Raw genomic sequence first — 16454 nt, forward strand, 5'->3', positions numbered from 1 at the left:
TTGCGGAATAAAAGTATTAAAGTATTAAAAAAAAAAAAAAAAATCTTAAAGACTCCAAACTTTTAAATGGTGTGTATCGGTTCATATTTGATATTTGATATATTTTGTTTTGTACAATTAATTTAAGAACACTGTCAAATGTAATGCTTTTGCCCATTTTTGATTATCCGGAAATGACACGTAACGCGCTGCCAAGATGACAATGGCCCGCTCCACCCACTTTGAGCTTAAAAAACGCTCTTCAGAAATCTAAAACAGTGATCTATATAGGTGACATCATGGACACTATGTCCATGTTTTTATACAGGCTACATCTACATTAATCTGGATACATTTGAAAAGTATGTCTGCTCTAAAATGCAACTGCTCTCCTGTTTTGTCGCAAAAAGTGATTGTGAGTAAATTTGCTTTCATCTTTGCAGGACTGTGATATGAAAAGTGTAAAAAGTCATGGCATCATCGTTTTCAAAGCCTCCATTTTCACAGTTCACAATACAACGCGAAAATTGCGTTTTCAAATTCATCCACTTTGGGAGCATTTTCAAAAAGCTCTGTTTTCCTTGAAACGCTGTCTCGGTGTGCACAGAAGGCCAAAACTGAGAGAAAACGATGCGTTTTAAAATGAAAACGTATTAGTGTGGACATGGCCAAAGACTATGATCGTGACTAGTGTTGTCACGGTACCAAAATGTCAGTATTCGGTACCGATACCAGTGAAAATCCACGGTTCTCTGTACCAATTTCAATACCAAAGCAAAACACTAAAATATGCTAGTTAAAAAAAAACAAAAACTTTTTTATCACTAAAAATAAAACCAATGCCATTCTTTATACTTATTTACAATTGTGTTTAAAGTTTTTGGCCTGGGGGGACACCCCTCGGGGCCATGATAACCACAGGTCCGATGACGTGCCAGTGGTGGTAAATCACAACTTAAAACATGTTTTCATAAAAATATTAATTGCTAATGAACTTTAGTAATTGTATAAGGTGGGGTGAACACAGATTTATAAAGGATAAAATATTTGTCATTGTTTGCAGACAGTAACACCATCCAAACAGTGAAACCACATAATAAATAACCGATCTATAAACATTTCTAAATTCATGTAAAACACACAATTGTTTTATTATTATTAGTAAGTTAATGTTTTTATATAATGTATTGTTAATTCTACAGTAGCCTATTGAAGAATGAAATCATTTAAATTAGTTAAGTTGTTTATTTGCTTCACATAGGCACTGTATTTTTTATTATTAAATATATTTCTCTTATTTCTAATTAAAATAATGCTTATGTGTCTCACTGTACACCTTAACCGTAATAAATCGGTAACACTTTCAAATAAGGTTCATTAGTTAACTACATTAATTAACATTAACTAATAATGAACTGCACTTATACAGCAATTGTTCATCTTTGTTCATGTTAATTTCCACATTTAATAATACTTTATTAAAATCTTGTTAATATTAATGCACTGTGAACTAACATGAGAACATTTCTATTAACATTAACAAAGATTAATAATGAACCTTATTGTAAAGTGTATGAATGTTGTTCTCCCGAGGCATGCTGTCGCACATCTGACAAGCCACCAGAGGTGGGTAGAGTACCCAAAAACTGTACTCAAGTAAAAGTAAAAGTACTTCTAGAAATATTTACTAAAGTAAAAGTACTAGTCTTGAATAGTTACTTGAGTAAGAGTAAAAGAGTATCGGATAAAAAATCTACTCAAGTAGTTAGTTACTAGTTACTTTGGGTCATATATACTGAGCCTATTTTTATTTAGATATATAGATAAAATGTATGTTATGTGTGTGTGTGTGTGTGTGTGTGTGTGTGTAAATGTATATATTTCATCAGCCTTTACTCCAATTTATGTGATTTATTATAAAACCCTGTCTGTTTACTTAAGTAACAGATATAGGTGTCATGCCATAACATATTTTTAATACGACTGACTTTATATTAAATGTGAATTTAACATTAAAAGTTAATGTGATATAAATATTGCTACTAATCTTTCATTGTTCAGAAAGAGAGCAAATAACATTTACATTATTAAAGATCATTTTCACTGACAGTCTAGATTTCAATCACTCTCAGAAACTCCCATTAAAATCACTGAAACTGTTAACACTGTGAAATCAATATCTTAATTAAAGATTCGTACACACATCTGCACTTTGTTGTTTCTGACGAGAGAATTCACCAGAAAGAGGTATTCAGTCAGTGAGCGAGTGAAGGAAGCACCGGTATTTCAGCGATGACTCATCGGAACGCCTCTGATTGGCCAATGCTTTAATAAGCTCAAAAGAATCATGTGTGATTAGTTATAATGCGCAGCGTTGTATAAACGCATCTATCTCTGGCTTAGCGCCAGCAAGCAATCACAGATATTTAGCAGCTGGACTTGCTGAACGTATTCGCACCGGTGTGATTGTATTAAAATTAATAAAATCTTAATCGGCTTTTTTTTGTCTTTTGGAAGCTGCATTCAACTTGACTCCCCTCTGTTATAAGCCACACACGTACAACAAACTAATGTCACAGTGGTATCGTGTACTGTAATCGAATGTAGCCCAAGTTATTACCTGTTAAACAGTAGACAGCACACGCGGTGTTCATCTAATAAGGATCTCCATCGCTAGCAAATAATAGCCTTTGCGGATTTGCTTTCAATTCAATGCAGTTCCAGCCACGTTTTCAACGCTGCTGATGTTAAACGTTACAACTCTGAGTGAACCACTTCAGACGCTCAGCGCGTGCGGCAGGGAACTGAACGACTCATTCAAACTGATTCATGAACCAATTCACTCGTTTGCCAATTGGTTTGATCGAGCCTTTGAACAGAATTGACTCAAAAGGATGAATCATTCGCGAATGGGCATCGCTCATTGCCCAGAGAAAAGTAGAATGCGCGTTTGGAATAAACTGAAGCATTTATAACATTTATTGCATTAAGATAAAGTAACGAGAGGAGCGTCGCCCACAGTAACGAAGTAAAAGTACAGATTTTTCCCCAAAAATTTACTCAAGTAAGAGTATAAAGTACCCATCTTTAAATATACTCCGAAAAGTATTAGTTACCCCAAAAAATTACTCAAGTAAATGTAACTCGTTACTACCCACCTCTGCCAGCCACCGTGCGCAACAGAGAACACTCGCCGACAAATTGTGCAATTGGCTTGATTCTCATTTCCGCTGACACTTTCCAGCCAAGTATTCGATTCCTCTCACTCTCGTCAGTACTTTTGCATCCACTTTCATTTCAGTGCTGGACGCGGGGGGGGGGGGGGTCTGGTGCAGCCTCCGCCATTCTTTCAAAACGATTCTCTGCCAAGAGACCCGCCCTCCTCTGACTCTGATTGGCCGTGAACCTGAAACAAACCAATCAATCCAACGATGGAAGCGAGTATTACCCAATCAGGGGCAGAATAGGATGAGTCTTCACAGAATGTCGGTGGGTTGATTTGCATGAGATGCTGCACTGAAGACACCTCCGAAAATACGGGACAAACCCTGTCCCGTATTGATTCAAAACGGGACGTGCTATTTTATTCTCAAATACGGGACTATTTCATATTTTAAGGGACGGGTGGCAACCCTAATCTATGTCCTCATTGAGACGGCAGATGCTGAAATTACTGCAAGCGTCACGCGCTTCAGTCTATGTAGTAATCAAATCCTCACGTCTATGCCATTCATTCATTCACACAGAGACACGCAGAACATGAAAGATTCATATTTCAACCAACTTTTGCGGTTTAACATTTACAGATACTGGTCCATATGGAGATTTGATTTGATTAATTCATGCTAACTTTGACAAATTCCGTGACTGTCCATATTAAAATGTAAGTTTCATTTTCATGACTGGATTTTGAGATTCCATCTGCGTTTTCTGCTTCACGGAAATCATAGTGCTGTATGCGTCAAGAACCGGGTTGACCGGGTACTCGGGTACCACCGGTACTTAAAGAAACATGGTACCGTGACATTTTAATTTTTTTAGTACCGACTTGGTACCGAAGTACCGGGTCTTTTGACAACACTAATCGTGACACATTAGCTGCTATTATACCGTAAAATGTGATTAAGGCATTGTGAGAACCTTAGAGCAGAGATTGTAGAAATCGGTTTGTCTGTCAGACAGACAATGACTTACTATGTAACTCTCATGCGGCCTGAGCTGTTGAAATGTCTGAGTGGAGAGGGGAGGCTGTTCTTTTGGATGATTTGCACCCATGCATATGTGTATGAGGGTGAGCAAGTGCTGGGTCACACAAGGTCTGTTTCTCTAGTGTATATGCTAGCTTTCATAGCCTGTGTGTGGTGGAAGGATTAAAAAAATGGAAAGAGATGCAAGAGATTTTGTATGTGTCTGTCTGTGTTTGGTTTGCGCTGGCAGCCACCTTTTGTCCTTGCTGTTGTACTCAGTTATGCATTAATACAGTTGCGGTAAACCTCAAGTCTAGGCAATTAATTTGGAATGTAAATGCAAAACAAACTCCATGCAGAGTTCTGCCCACTGTTATCCATCAATCCCAGTGTCCTCTTAGGTTAATGCTTGTCTGAATTCCACTACAACTCCTCAATTCTAATATAATTTGTTTTAATGGGTCTTAGTGCTTTGGCTCCTCCTTCAGAGGCTTACTGTTAGTTACAGTCCCAGCACTTCTTTATCCCTGAGAATTGTCCTGAGAAGAACATTCGGCTTTCACTTCCTCTGCCATATGACATTAAATATTCAGTACAAACAGCATTGTACTGAATATTTAATGACAGCAGAGTTTGTGATGGGTTTTTTAACTGCTAAATAAAAGTATGAAAGTACAACCTTGCATACTAAATACAAGCAAAAGAACCTTGGATATTTTTGGAACACAAGCTGTAAATGACTAATGGTATTGTAAATGGAAAAGTATGTCCTCCAGATTGGTGACCAAATATCAGTTGGTTTTTGGCATTTTTGGGTCGCTTCAATTTTTTAAAAATAAGTGTCTTTTTCTCACCAAGGCTGCATTTATTTGATTAAAAATGCAGACAAAACGGTAATATTGTATTGAAAAATATAATTACAATTTAACTATTTTAATTCTTATTTTAAAATGTAATTTATTCCTGAGGTGGCAAAGCTGAATTTTTAACATCACTCCAGTCTTCAGTGTCACATGATCCTTCACAATTTATTCTAACATGCTGATTTACAGACCAAAAAACATAATATATAGATTGTTGAAAACCATAATATATAGATTTTTCAGGGTTCTTTAATAAGCAGAAAGCATTAAAAAAAACATATTCTGGAAATTTAAATCTTTTGTAACATTAATGTCTTTACTGTGTCACTTCTGATCAATTTAATAAATGTTTGTTAAATATATATATTTTTCCAAAATATGTCCTACTGACCCCAAACATTCATACATATACAGTATTTAAAATATGTTGTATAAATATTATATATAATATAAAAAATACAGATATCTATTTACCTGTCCGTCCGTCTGTGTCTCTGTTTCTATAACATTAACCATCCATGTTTTCACCAAAAACTGTGGTCTCTACACATCGTCATTGACCATTTAAATAAACCCTTATCGGTCAACCCCTATTTCAGATGTTACTGTGCTAACTAAGTTTTTGCTCATTAGAGAACTGTGGTCACAAGGAAACCAAATTTAATATGGGCGTAATCGGATGAAGTGGGCTGTCTGGAGGGGAGATCAGTTAATTTCATGGATTATACAGATAACAGAATATGAAGAGCCTGGCTCTTATGCTTTTTCTCATTCCCATGTCCGGTTTAAAATGGGGAGCGTCATCTCCCATTTCCCAGAATCCCTTGGATTGAGCTTGTTGTTCATGTGGAAAAACAAACGCAGAAAAACAGAAGTAGTGTGTGAGGGAGGGAGCGAGTGAGGAGAAGAGGACACGAGCTGTGCCAGCCTCAGAGTGCCACCATGAAGAGAGAGTAAAAAATCTAAAAATGAAATGAATGAAAGAGAAGAAAAACTGGGCAGGAAGACGAGAACACACGGAGGAGGGAGCTCTGTCCATGATGAGAGATTAGACGTGATAACCACGAAGAAAGAGAGGGCGGGAGAGAGAGTGACAGAGGACGGATAAGCACTCTGTGTGGCATTAGGAGTGTAAGCTCTGTCTGGTATTTATAGTTCAGAGGGCCGCAGGAGGAGAGAGCAGCCGAACAACGCTGTCTTCAAAAAATCAGATGAGAAACTGGGAGACGGGAGTAGAGAGTTCATTCAAAATCAGCTGGAGGAAGAGACAAAGATGTTATAAGTAGAAGGAGCACTAAGGGAAATCACCTGCCTTCTGTCCCTTCAGGAAGGAAGAATGAGAAAAGCTGGCATTGTGGATGAACATTTGTGATGGACCAGTACTCTCAAAGGATAATCAGGGTCTTTCCGTGCCTCCAGCATCATTGCAGGGATTTACAGACCTGTTTAAATGGGACACCGTGGGATCAAATGTCAGATCACTTCTGCCTGCCGATTGGCTGCTGCTCTCTGTTTGGTCGCAGCTTTATGAGATCATGCAAGCATTGTGGTAGTTACTTCACTGCTTGTTTTATTGACTCGCATGTCTGTCATCACCTCGTTTCTGCAATTGGTGATCATGTGACAGTGACAAATGGAGATTGAACTAGGGCTGCACATTTAATCGAATTCTAATTGTGATCACAATTTATGTTTCTTATGTTCGTCCACTATGTTTGTGTTAAATCCAAGCATGAATCTTGCCTAAACCACTGTTTTAATAGAATACCATTAACATAATTTGGAATTGGGAAATAGTAGATATTTCACTATTTTGGCTTTTGGAGCTTCTTATCAGTTTTCATAATGTAGAGAAATTAGGTAAAGTTAACATTGCGCTTGAGTTAACTAAAAGAAATTTAAGAAGAAACTTCTTCATGAAAACAATTATGATTAGTAATTGTGATTTATCATTTTTCGGGATTACTTCAACCGTTATCATGCAGCCCTAGACCTTCCGTTGTTTTCCTTCATCCCCAAAAGTCCCCAGGATTTTTTCCCACCTTTTTTCCCCCTTTTTACATTCACTCTCATTTTCACTTTCACTTTCATTCTCTCCTCAATTCTGTTATGCATACTTGTAGAGCTCTGCAGAGGAAATGATCGTGTAACATCTCATCATCCACTTGTTTATTGACGGGTGAATTTATGAAAACAGAGACTATTCTGATGACATCATCCTGCATGGACGCTCGCTCATCTCACCGTGCTGTTATGGAGTTCATAACAACAGTTCAGAGAAACATGATAGTCTCTCATTTGTAGGCTTGCTACAGAGACTCTTGAAGATGGATTGCTGCATTCTTCATTAAATCACAGGAAACTGAGCAACCACAGATTGTGAGAGGTGGAAAGGACAGCACTCTTTATTGTGTTTTCGACATCTCTCCTCTGAGAGAGCGAGTGTGGCAGTGGTCTGAGGGAGGAGGGGAACGTCACTCCTTATTAGAAGTGAAGGAGGAGCTCTTGTAGAGTTTGACATGCACGTGTGAGCCAAGCTGCATGTTTGAGCTGAGCTTGATATGGCAGCAAACATGAAGACAGGCGAACTAGGAGGAAGAACGTGGGAGCTGTAGACGTGAAAACATCTGTGCCTTTTTTCCTCGAGTGTGGACTTGAGAGATTTCTGATTCCTGGCAGAGAGTGTTTGGACTAAATGTGCGAAACGTCACACTCTGAGACATGACAGGAAGACAAAAGGAAAGGTAGATTGTTTTGGAAGCCAATAGGAATCGTCACCAGCAGAATGTGGCCTGAATATTGCACCGAACGGAGCCTGAATGCTCATCTGCACACGCTCATGTGCTGCGCAGGTCAGTTTCTATTTGAGTTCCTGTGCGTATGTCGTCACCTAGTCACATGGGCACTGTGATTTGTGTGTCAGTGGATGTGCGGTTTGTTGATTTGTTTGTCCACTATTGTCGTGGTGCTGGATCAGTGTGTGAGCCCACGTGGATGAGCTGTGTTAGGTTCTGTACCATGTTTGCACAGTATAGGGTGTGTGAACCAACACAGTAACTCAGTGTAGTGAGGAACAAGAGAGCGTGCCTCTGTGTGACAGTCACAGACATGTGGATGAAAGGGAATAAGATATTCTAAGAAACAACTTGACACACACATTTCCGTTTAAAATACTTTTGCAATAGTGTGTGTGTGTGCGTGTGTGTGTGTGTGTGTGTGTGTGTGTGTATATGTGTGCTTGAATCAGATCCACAATGCCAAAGTGGGTGTGTGAGATGTGTGGAAAGCATTAAAGGTCTGTTTGCTTCACTCATTAAAGTATCAACTCCTATTCAAAAGTCAGGTTGAATTCCCACACAATTCTCACGCTAGTAGAGAACTTTTTTTTTTAATTATTTTAATTTAGGAAGGAAATATTAAGTATGCAAAAATATCACTATCTTTTTTTAATTGTAGATTTTTCTATATATATTTATATGTGCATATATTGACTTTGAGAGTGGGATCTTCCGTGTGTGCGCATATCAGAGGAAGTGGGCCGTCTGCACCACATGGTTGCTTAGTATTGCTGTATCTCTATAGCAACCACATCAACTGTAGCCTCACAGGAAGAGGCCAAAAGAAAGTGACAGATAAAGCAGGAGTGTAATGAACTCATAGAACAGCAGGGTTGTGCGATCAATTTCTATTCTGTGCCTGGTTGCGTCACTAGTCTGGCATGTTCAGAATAAGTCTCATTTCAAAACTTCCTGCCCATAATTCTTTGTTTGCAGTTTTTAGATCATACCAATATCTGTGGCATCAGGTGTCAAATCAGGACTGTGATATGTCAGCTGAATTGCATAATGTTCAAGATATTTGTGCATTTCTGAGTGTGGTGGGATGCAACATCAAGCTGAACATTGACTTGTCATGGTGTTCTGAGCATGTGTTCATGTGTGACCTCCTACATGTTAAAGTACGGTTTGGAGAATGTAGGTCAGGTGACAACAGTAATGAACCTATTAACTGCTCTTTTTTTAAACTTTCAGCCTAGTTTCCAATTTTACCAAACCTCTGATGTACTGTATCTCTATTACCTGTTTTGCCTGACAATTTTATTTGTTAATATTGTGGATTTAATATAACTTTCTAAAAGGCATAAAAATATATTTATTATAATAAGTTAATATAAATATCATGAATGTTTAAAAAATGACTTACCAGGAAAAAATGATCATGTTGTATTTTAAACTGGTGTGTTATTTCGATGAAAATAAACACACACACACTGCTATTCAAGTTCAATAGTTTGGAGCTGGCAAATATTTTAAATGCTCTTAAAAATCTCTCATGCTCTCCAAGGCTGTATTTACTTTGTCAAAAATACAGTAAGAACTGTAATATTTTTGTAGCAATTTAAAATAATGTTACTCCAGTCTCCAGGGTCACATTATCCTTCAGAAATTATTTGAATATGTAGATTTCGTCCTGAAGAAACATTTCATATTATTATCAACGTTGTAAACAGTTTTGCTGCTTAATATTTTTGTGGAAACCATAATACCTATTTTTCCAAGATTCTTTAAATGCAAAGTTTACTGTCACTTATCAAATTAAAAGCAAAACTAACTGAAATAAATCTTTCTGACCCCAATCTTTTGAATGGTAGTGTATTTACAATATGGATTTCTATTAAATCGTGTGACCATGGGTGAAATTTATTATGTATTAATCATTAAAATACAAAATTTTGCATTTTACGGTCCGTGTTAGAATTCAGGCTATTTAAAGCAAGTCTGGAGGGAGGCTTGTTAATAATACACAGCATGATGCTGTTTTCCTCTTTATGTGTTACATAATTAACCCAATCTCTCTTCCTCCCCCATCTTCACCTCTTCCTCTTTATCTCTTTCTGCTGTTTCCTCTTCTATCTCTCTGTTCACAGATGAACGAGACCGGGTGCAGAAGAAAACATTCACGAAATGGGTCAACAAACATCTCATAAAGGTACAGTCCAGCACGCAGGGTTATTTTTGTATTTCTGCTGCACTGCACAATGATAAGGCCTGCTGGCCGCTGGGCTTCAGTCCTGCTGAACACACAGCATGCATGCTCACGTGTTCACACTTACACATTAGACTCAGGGATGGGTGCTGTATTAATATTAGGACACTTGCAGTGGGTCCTGCAAGTCAACGATTGTACAGAAGCTGTTAATGGTTTGATAATAACACAATGACAAAGGTATCGCCCCGGTGTTTTGTCCATATGACTCTGAAAATACATTCAGCATGTTTTCATGCTCCAGAACTATATTTGTGAGTCTGTTAATCCTCTGTAACTCCTGCCCCACTGACTAAAATCATGAGAGCAAAGAATGCTGGGTATTTCAAGGGCAGGGCAGAGGACCAGAGTTATGAGGTTAGAGATGGTGGCCACATAACTCACTCAGCCAGTATTACTGTAATGTAGACTGACCATAGGAAATGAGATGGGTTATACCGTGCTGCTGTAAGGTTAGACTCTACAAGTAGTGAGTTATACTGTTTATACTAGACCTCTGTGACTCTTTTGAGACCTCTTTATATTGTATTAGAGATGACAGACTGTTTGTTACACACATATAACAAAAGACATATTGTGTGTATTTAATGCGGCACAGTAGGGCTGCAAAACGATTAATCATGATTAATCGCATTCAAAATAAAAGTGTTATATTAAGGAAAATGTTATTTTATATAACATAAATCCTATATGAGTATAAATATATACATTTTAAATATATTCATATATGTGTATATACATAATAAATATACACAATACACATAGATATAGTAAATAAACACAAACTTTTATTTTGAATGCGATTAATTGCGATTATTGGTTTGGCAGCCTTCACTTCAAAGTGATGGAAGATCCCACTTACATTCTGTTGTGGTTTTGATAGTGGACAGGTCTAGAATTATGAATTGATAGTTGACAGGTCTTTAATTCTGGAATGATTCATTTTGGAAATTTGCAGGCATTCAGTTGGCTCTTTGGCTGTTATAGCATAGCTTGTGTAGTTTGTCATGAGTCTCATTAGCAAATACTTAGTAGGTGATGAAATTGTGTTTACGCATCTCTCTCCATCTCTGGCAGGTGAACAGGTGTGTCGTTCCCCTCAGGCAATGTTGCACTGACTAAAAGCAGTGTGTAGTTCGTGTCACATCCGTTTGTTTGCCCTTTACACAATCCTAACATAAACAGTGACCTCATTGCAAACTGGTTTAAGAGGGGTTGTACAACATTCCTGTCTACAGGAATGACTGCTGATTACAAAGAGGGGAAGCATTTGAGTGCGACACATTTTGTTATTTAATACTCCAGTGCTTGGGTATTACTCCAGTGCCCAGGTATTGTTTGTAATTCTCTCTGTCCATAGCAACAGTGCATCCCTTGATAATATACCTGTGATAAACACTGAAATGACATGGAAGAGTCAGAGATGGAAAGAAATGACTATGTTTTTGGATTGTGAGTCTCACAGTTGTCAGGATGTTCTTTTATACTCAGCAGATGGTTCCTCTGTGGCCCTGTGGGGAGGCAGCTGTGTTGGATTTTGCTGTATACAGCTTAGAATCTCTGAATCCACACACACACACACACACACACACACACACACACACACACACACACACGCTCACGTTTGCACAGAACGTCAAGATCCTCCATGTTTTTCTTGTTGCTGGTTTACTGGCCCATCTCAATGAGTCTGGCGCCCTCTGCTGGTTAGAGTTAGTGCACAGTTTTCTCTCTATGAAACTAATTTACTTCACTATTTTATCCAAACTGCTTTTGTTAATGGTTCGCAACCAACCTAACAAATTAGTTTGCCAACTGTCGTTTAAATACAGTTTCATCTATACAGTCAGACGGTAACCAAACATGGTAATTGTAGCACAAACCTTATTGAAGCTATTGCTTATCATACAAACGGTTACACACAGGCCTCTAAATACTGTAAAGAACTCAACATCTCACTCTAACTGTATTTCTCTCTCTTTCTCTCCAGGTGCGGAAGCACATCACAGACCTGTATGAGGATCTAAGGGATGGGCATAACCTCATTTCCCTGCTTGAGGTGCTGTCTGGCGTCACATTGGTGAGAAAGCCACTACCGTCACCTTAACACACACACACACACACACACACACACACACACACACGCAGGATATACATAAGGTTGTACACAAATTTGATTCCAATGCTTTATACAGTTCTCCCAGGTAATTCATGTGGCAGAGATCTGCTTTATTCTCCATAATGCAATTCAGAGCCACATGGAGCCAGGGGATCATGTCACATGAGTTGACCTGGGGTTAGGCTGATGTCATGAAGTGTCCTGGCTTGTTGCTGATGTTGCTGAATGCAGATACAAGCCTTGCTGCAGAGAAATAGCTGAGTCTGACATGTACTGCAGTGTGTTGTAATGACATCTGCATTAGTACATTATTTCTGCACTCAATCTTGCCCACTCTGATGGCTGGGGACCATGATGCACTGGGGCAGACTGAATGATGGGTGGATTAACAGAGACAGACTTCTGACACACCACTTGTCCTCTACAATTGCTCTCTCACTCAGTCTTCATTCCTTTCTATTACCTCATCTTTTTATGATTTATTTATATATATATATGTATATACAGTATTTTTTTGTTGTTGCTTTTTTCACTCTTCCTCCATCTTTTTATTTTTTTAAACTGTTGTTTTCTACATGTATCATCCCTTCAACACTGTTTCTGTCTTCATCCTCTCTCTGTGACCCTCTCTATGATGATGTCATCAGCACAAGGGTGCGTCGACTCTGCGGAGGGCGTCTGTGTCACGAGCACCCCCACTCATTCTACTGGGTGTGGAGGATGAGGAGGATGGAGCTCAGGGAGTATGTGTGACCCCCCCCCCCCATTAAAATGAACACAGTCACACAGTCAGCTCTGTACACTGCATGGCGTGGACTCAAAGGACAGGGCAACCGCGTCAATATGCAGAGGGGAATGTCTAATACACCGATGTGTAATTCATGATGCCACACATAATCGGATTTATTACATTTAGGTGTTTGAGAGACCTCGCCTTGTGTACACATTTTATATACACGTCACGTCAGTCCTGCCAACGCTCACATCACATGCTCACATTGAATCTGATGGCTTTGACACATATGCCCTATTGTGGGGGTTTTCTGGTCGCCTGTTTGCAGGTTTGCTGTGCACGCTGCTGCATTTGTGGGTGTTAGTGAGCATGCTTTGCATGTAAGGGTGTGTGAGTCTGCTTCATGACCTCATTAGAGAGTAGTGATTGACCGATATATTGGACAGGCCAGTTAATTGGATGATATTTGGCCATTTTGATTATTGGCCATGTCTGGATGATTAATAAAATTAGCCATTCGGCCTTGTCAATAGATTTGACATTTTTGCCCTATCAGTAGATAGAAACCTGAGGAAATTTTGGGGCATCTTATTTCCTACTGTTACATGTGGAACTAACAGTTCAAAGGTTTGTGGTCAGTAAGATTTTTTAATCAATTCAGCAACGATAAATTACATTGGCAGTAAATACATTTTCAGAAGATTTCCATTTCAAATAAATTCCTTGAACTACCTATTAATTTAAAGAAAACAAACAACAACACAAAAAATATTAAGCAGCACAAATGTTTTCAACATCGATAATAATAAGAAATAATTAATTCTCAAAAATCATTAAGAAATTTCTTCAGCACCAAGACAGCAAATTATTTCTGAGGATTGTGTGACACTGAAGACTGGATGTTGTAAATTCAGCTTTGGCATCACAGAAATAAATTACACTTTAAAATATATAGAAATAATATTACAGTTGTTACCTTATTTATTTATTAACAAATGCAGCCTTACAGAGCATTAAATACTAATTTCAAAAACATTAAAAATCTTACCAACCCTGGACTTTTGGATGGTATTGTATAATGACATATTATATCGGCCATCTACTGCTGTGCAGTCTAGATATTGCTATTGGACACCCACTACTAGACTGATGTTAGCAAGCAAGATAAAGTGTGTGAGATACAATAATTACATTGCATACTGTTAAAATGTCAATATTAGCAAACCATTCAAACAGTAAAGCTAACTATTCCCTGTAACTCTGAGACAGGATTATTATTTGCTGACAGTCCAGTGAGGCTCTTGTGTTATTTTGCAGTGTGCTGCTTTTGCTGCTTTCAGTCTTGTGCTAATGAAGCTGTCCTGTTTTCACACAGACCTCCAATTTTCCCAGATTACCAATGCACTCATCTGCATTCTCTCTCTGTTTTCTCTCTCACTCTCTTCATTTCTTCAATAGCCCAGGGAAAAGGGTCGAATGCGATTTCATCGACTCCAGAATGTGCAGATCGCCTTGGACTTCCTTAAGCAGAGACAGGTATGAATGTCTAAAATGACACTGTCTCACTCTCAGAGTTGCTTTTTACAGATCGTCAGATCTATGTTTATAAATGCAAGGATGTAACCAAATATTTAAGATTGGGTGGGGTAAAACAAGAGTTGAAGAAGTCACATTCATCAACTACTCCTCTGAATATTGGAAAGGATGTGTCCCCTTTAGTGTTTAGGCTAGTTACCCTCACTAATGAACTAATGTAATGCACATTTAGTGGAAGTGAATACAAGATAATAGCTTGGGACGTCTGTGCCCTCAGTCTCATTGTGCTTCAGTTGGCAACATGGCTCTGAGACAACATGACCTGGAGTTGATAGATGTGTTCTGCCCTATGCAAGTCTGTCCAATCCCCTTTCTGTTGTCACCCCAGCCCAGGGTCCCTAAACCAGACAAAATGCCAACCAGCGCTCTTGTCCCAATGCACAGTACATAGCTTCTGACAGCTCTGTAAAGAGGACAACAAACGCCAAAGCTGTCCTGAAATTACTTTACATCGTCAGTTTTCACTTGTTTAGTCCCAAGGCATAGTCTTTTATTGGCAATCCGTTATTTTTTAACACCTTTACACCAAATTGCACCTTTAACTCATTCAGATATTTACCATTAATGCGAGTTTTTTTTTTTTTAATGCAGGTCAAATTAGTGAATATACGCAATGATGACATCACAGATGGGAACCCAAAGCTGACACTGGGACTGATCTGGACCATCATCCTTCACTTCCAGGTAAGTTCACCTTAGTCACAGCTGTGTCCTACTTGAAAATGTCATGTTCAACACAGCATGCCAGAGGTTAGAGGTGACTCTGCTTAATGCTAATAGCGGCTGTTTACCAGCTTCTCATGTCCGCAGCTGTCAGTTTGAGCAACAGAGATTTGAACGTTGTAAGAATATGTGAACTCAAGAGGGAATGGTTCTCAAGGAGAATGTGATGGATGGAGTACAATCCTAAACTCTGCCTCTGAACATGCTCAGGAAATGGTTTATATGATGCTTCAATAGAAAAGACCTGGCAGTCTGCCTGTTTTGCAGAATGACAGACTGTCTAGACAGGTACTGCCAGCCTGCATGCTGATAAAGAAACAAAACTCTGCAATGAAATGAAATGGCCTTCAATTTTCTAGACTTATGGGTCAAGCTAGAGAAGTAAGGTCTGTTGGATGGATACTGTGTGGCTGGATGGTAAAATTTAAATGTCCCATTTATAAACGCAATTTAAATAACCTGCATGGTAGTTTATCAGAAGCAATAAAAAGATTATTTCGCCCTTGCTCCAGAATGGAATAATGGAGCACAAATTGTCTAATTTAATAAAGACTAGCAAAAATAATAATTTTTTTTTTTTTTTGTATTTTCTAGCAAACTCTCTGCTGATAATTTAGAGAGTTCTATTAAATGCCCTTAACAATACTCAGTTCTAATTTACTGCATACTAGCTGCACTTCCCAGGATCGTCCAGAAGAGGACACTGTTATTATCAACAGAGTGGGGACATCACAAGTGGACAAATGCAGCTGGTTGCCAAGGTGATTGTGTTTAGTATGACCCCACAGCCTTTTTCAATCAGCATGATTCAGCAGAAGAGAGTGGAGGAAGCACAGGCCTCATGAAATAGCAAATCAATTCTAACGAAAAGAAAAAAAACCTTCAGAAAAATATTAGAACTAAGAAATATTGTGAGAAACAAGGAAATGGACTTTTAAAACTTGAATGCTTAATTTCAGTACTTAACATTGATTAATTATGAAACGATGGAAATCAGACAAACGTACACAAAGCTGTGCACGCTACTGACGGTATAGAGAATTTGCTTTGGATGAACTTTTCACCATTAACTTTATTTTCTGTCAACCAAAAAAGTATTGGAAGGAGAATTAAAAGGTGTGATGGTAGACCACTGTAGAAATGCATTGTTATTGTTGTGATGAACAAGTTGCAGCCAAAATGACTATATCCCAATATAATGTAGCATG

At 38.4% G+C, this 16454-nt stretch overlaps 1 protein-coding gene across 9 annotated transcripts in view; it reads left to right on the forward strand.

Moving 5' to 3' along the window:
* The window catches only part of LOC132145458 (microtubule-actin cross-linking factor 1-like), a 170047-nt gene that overhangs the window by 60959 nt on the left and 92634 nt on the right, over positions 1–16454 (forward strand). For 6 of the 9 annotated variants that reach the window (XM_059556513.1, XM_059556514.1, XM_059556512.1 and 3 more), the window contains exons 3-6: positions 9957–10018; positions 12066–12155; positions 14386–14463; positions 15115–15207. In XM_059556513.1, the coding sequence (XP_059412496.1) occupies positions 9957–10018; positions 12066–12155; positions 14386–14463; positions 15115–15207 (323 nt within the window). Of the gene's footprint in view, positions 1–7560; positions 7882–9956; positions 10019–12065; positions 12156–12841; positions 12938–14385; positions 14464–15114; positions 15208–16454 lie in introns of those variants that run through there. The other 3 variants (XM_059556506.1, XM_059556507.1, XM_059556508.1) reach the window with 2 other exon arrangements.

Source organism: Carassius carassius, chromosome 8 (assembly GCF_963082965.1).
Source record: "Carassius carassius chromosome 8, fCarCar2.1, whole genome shotgun sequence".
Taxonomy (NCBI): Eukaryota; Metazoa; Chordata; class Actinopteri; order Cypriniformes; family Cyprinidae; genus Carassius; species Carassius carassius.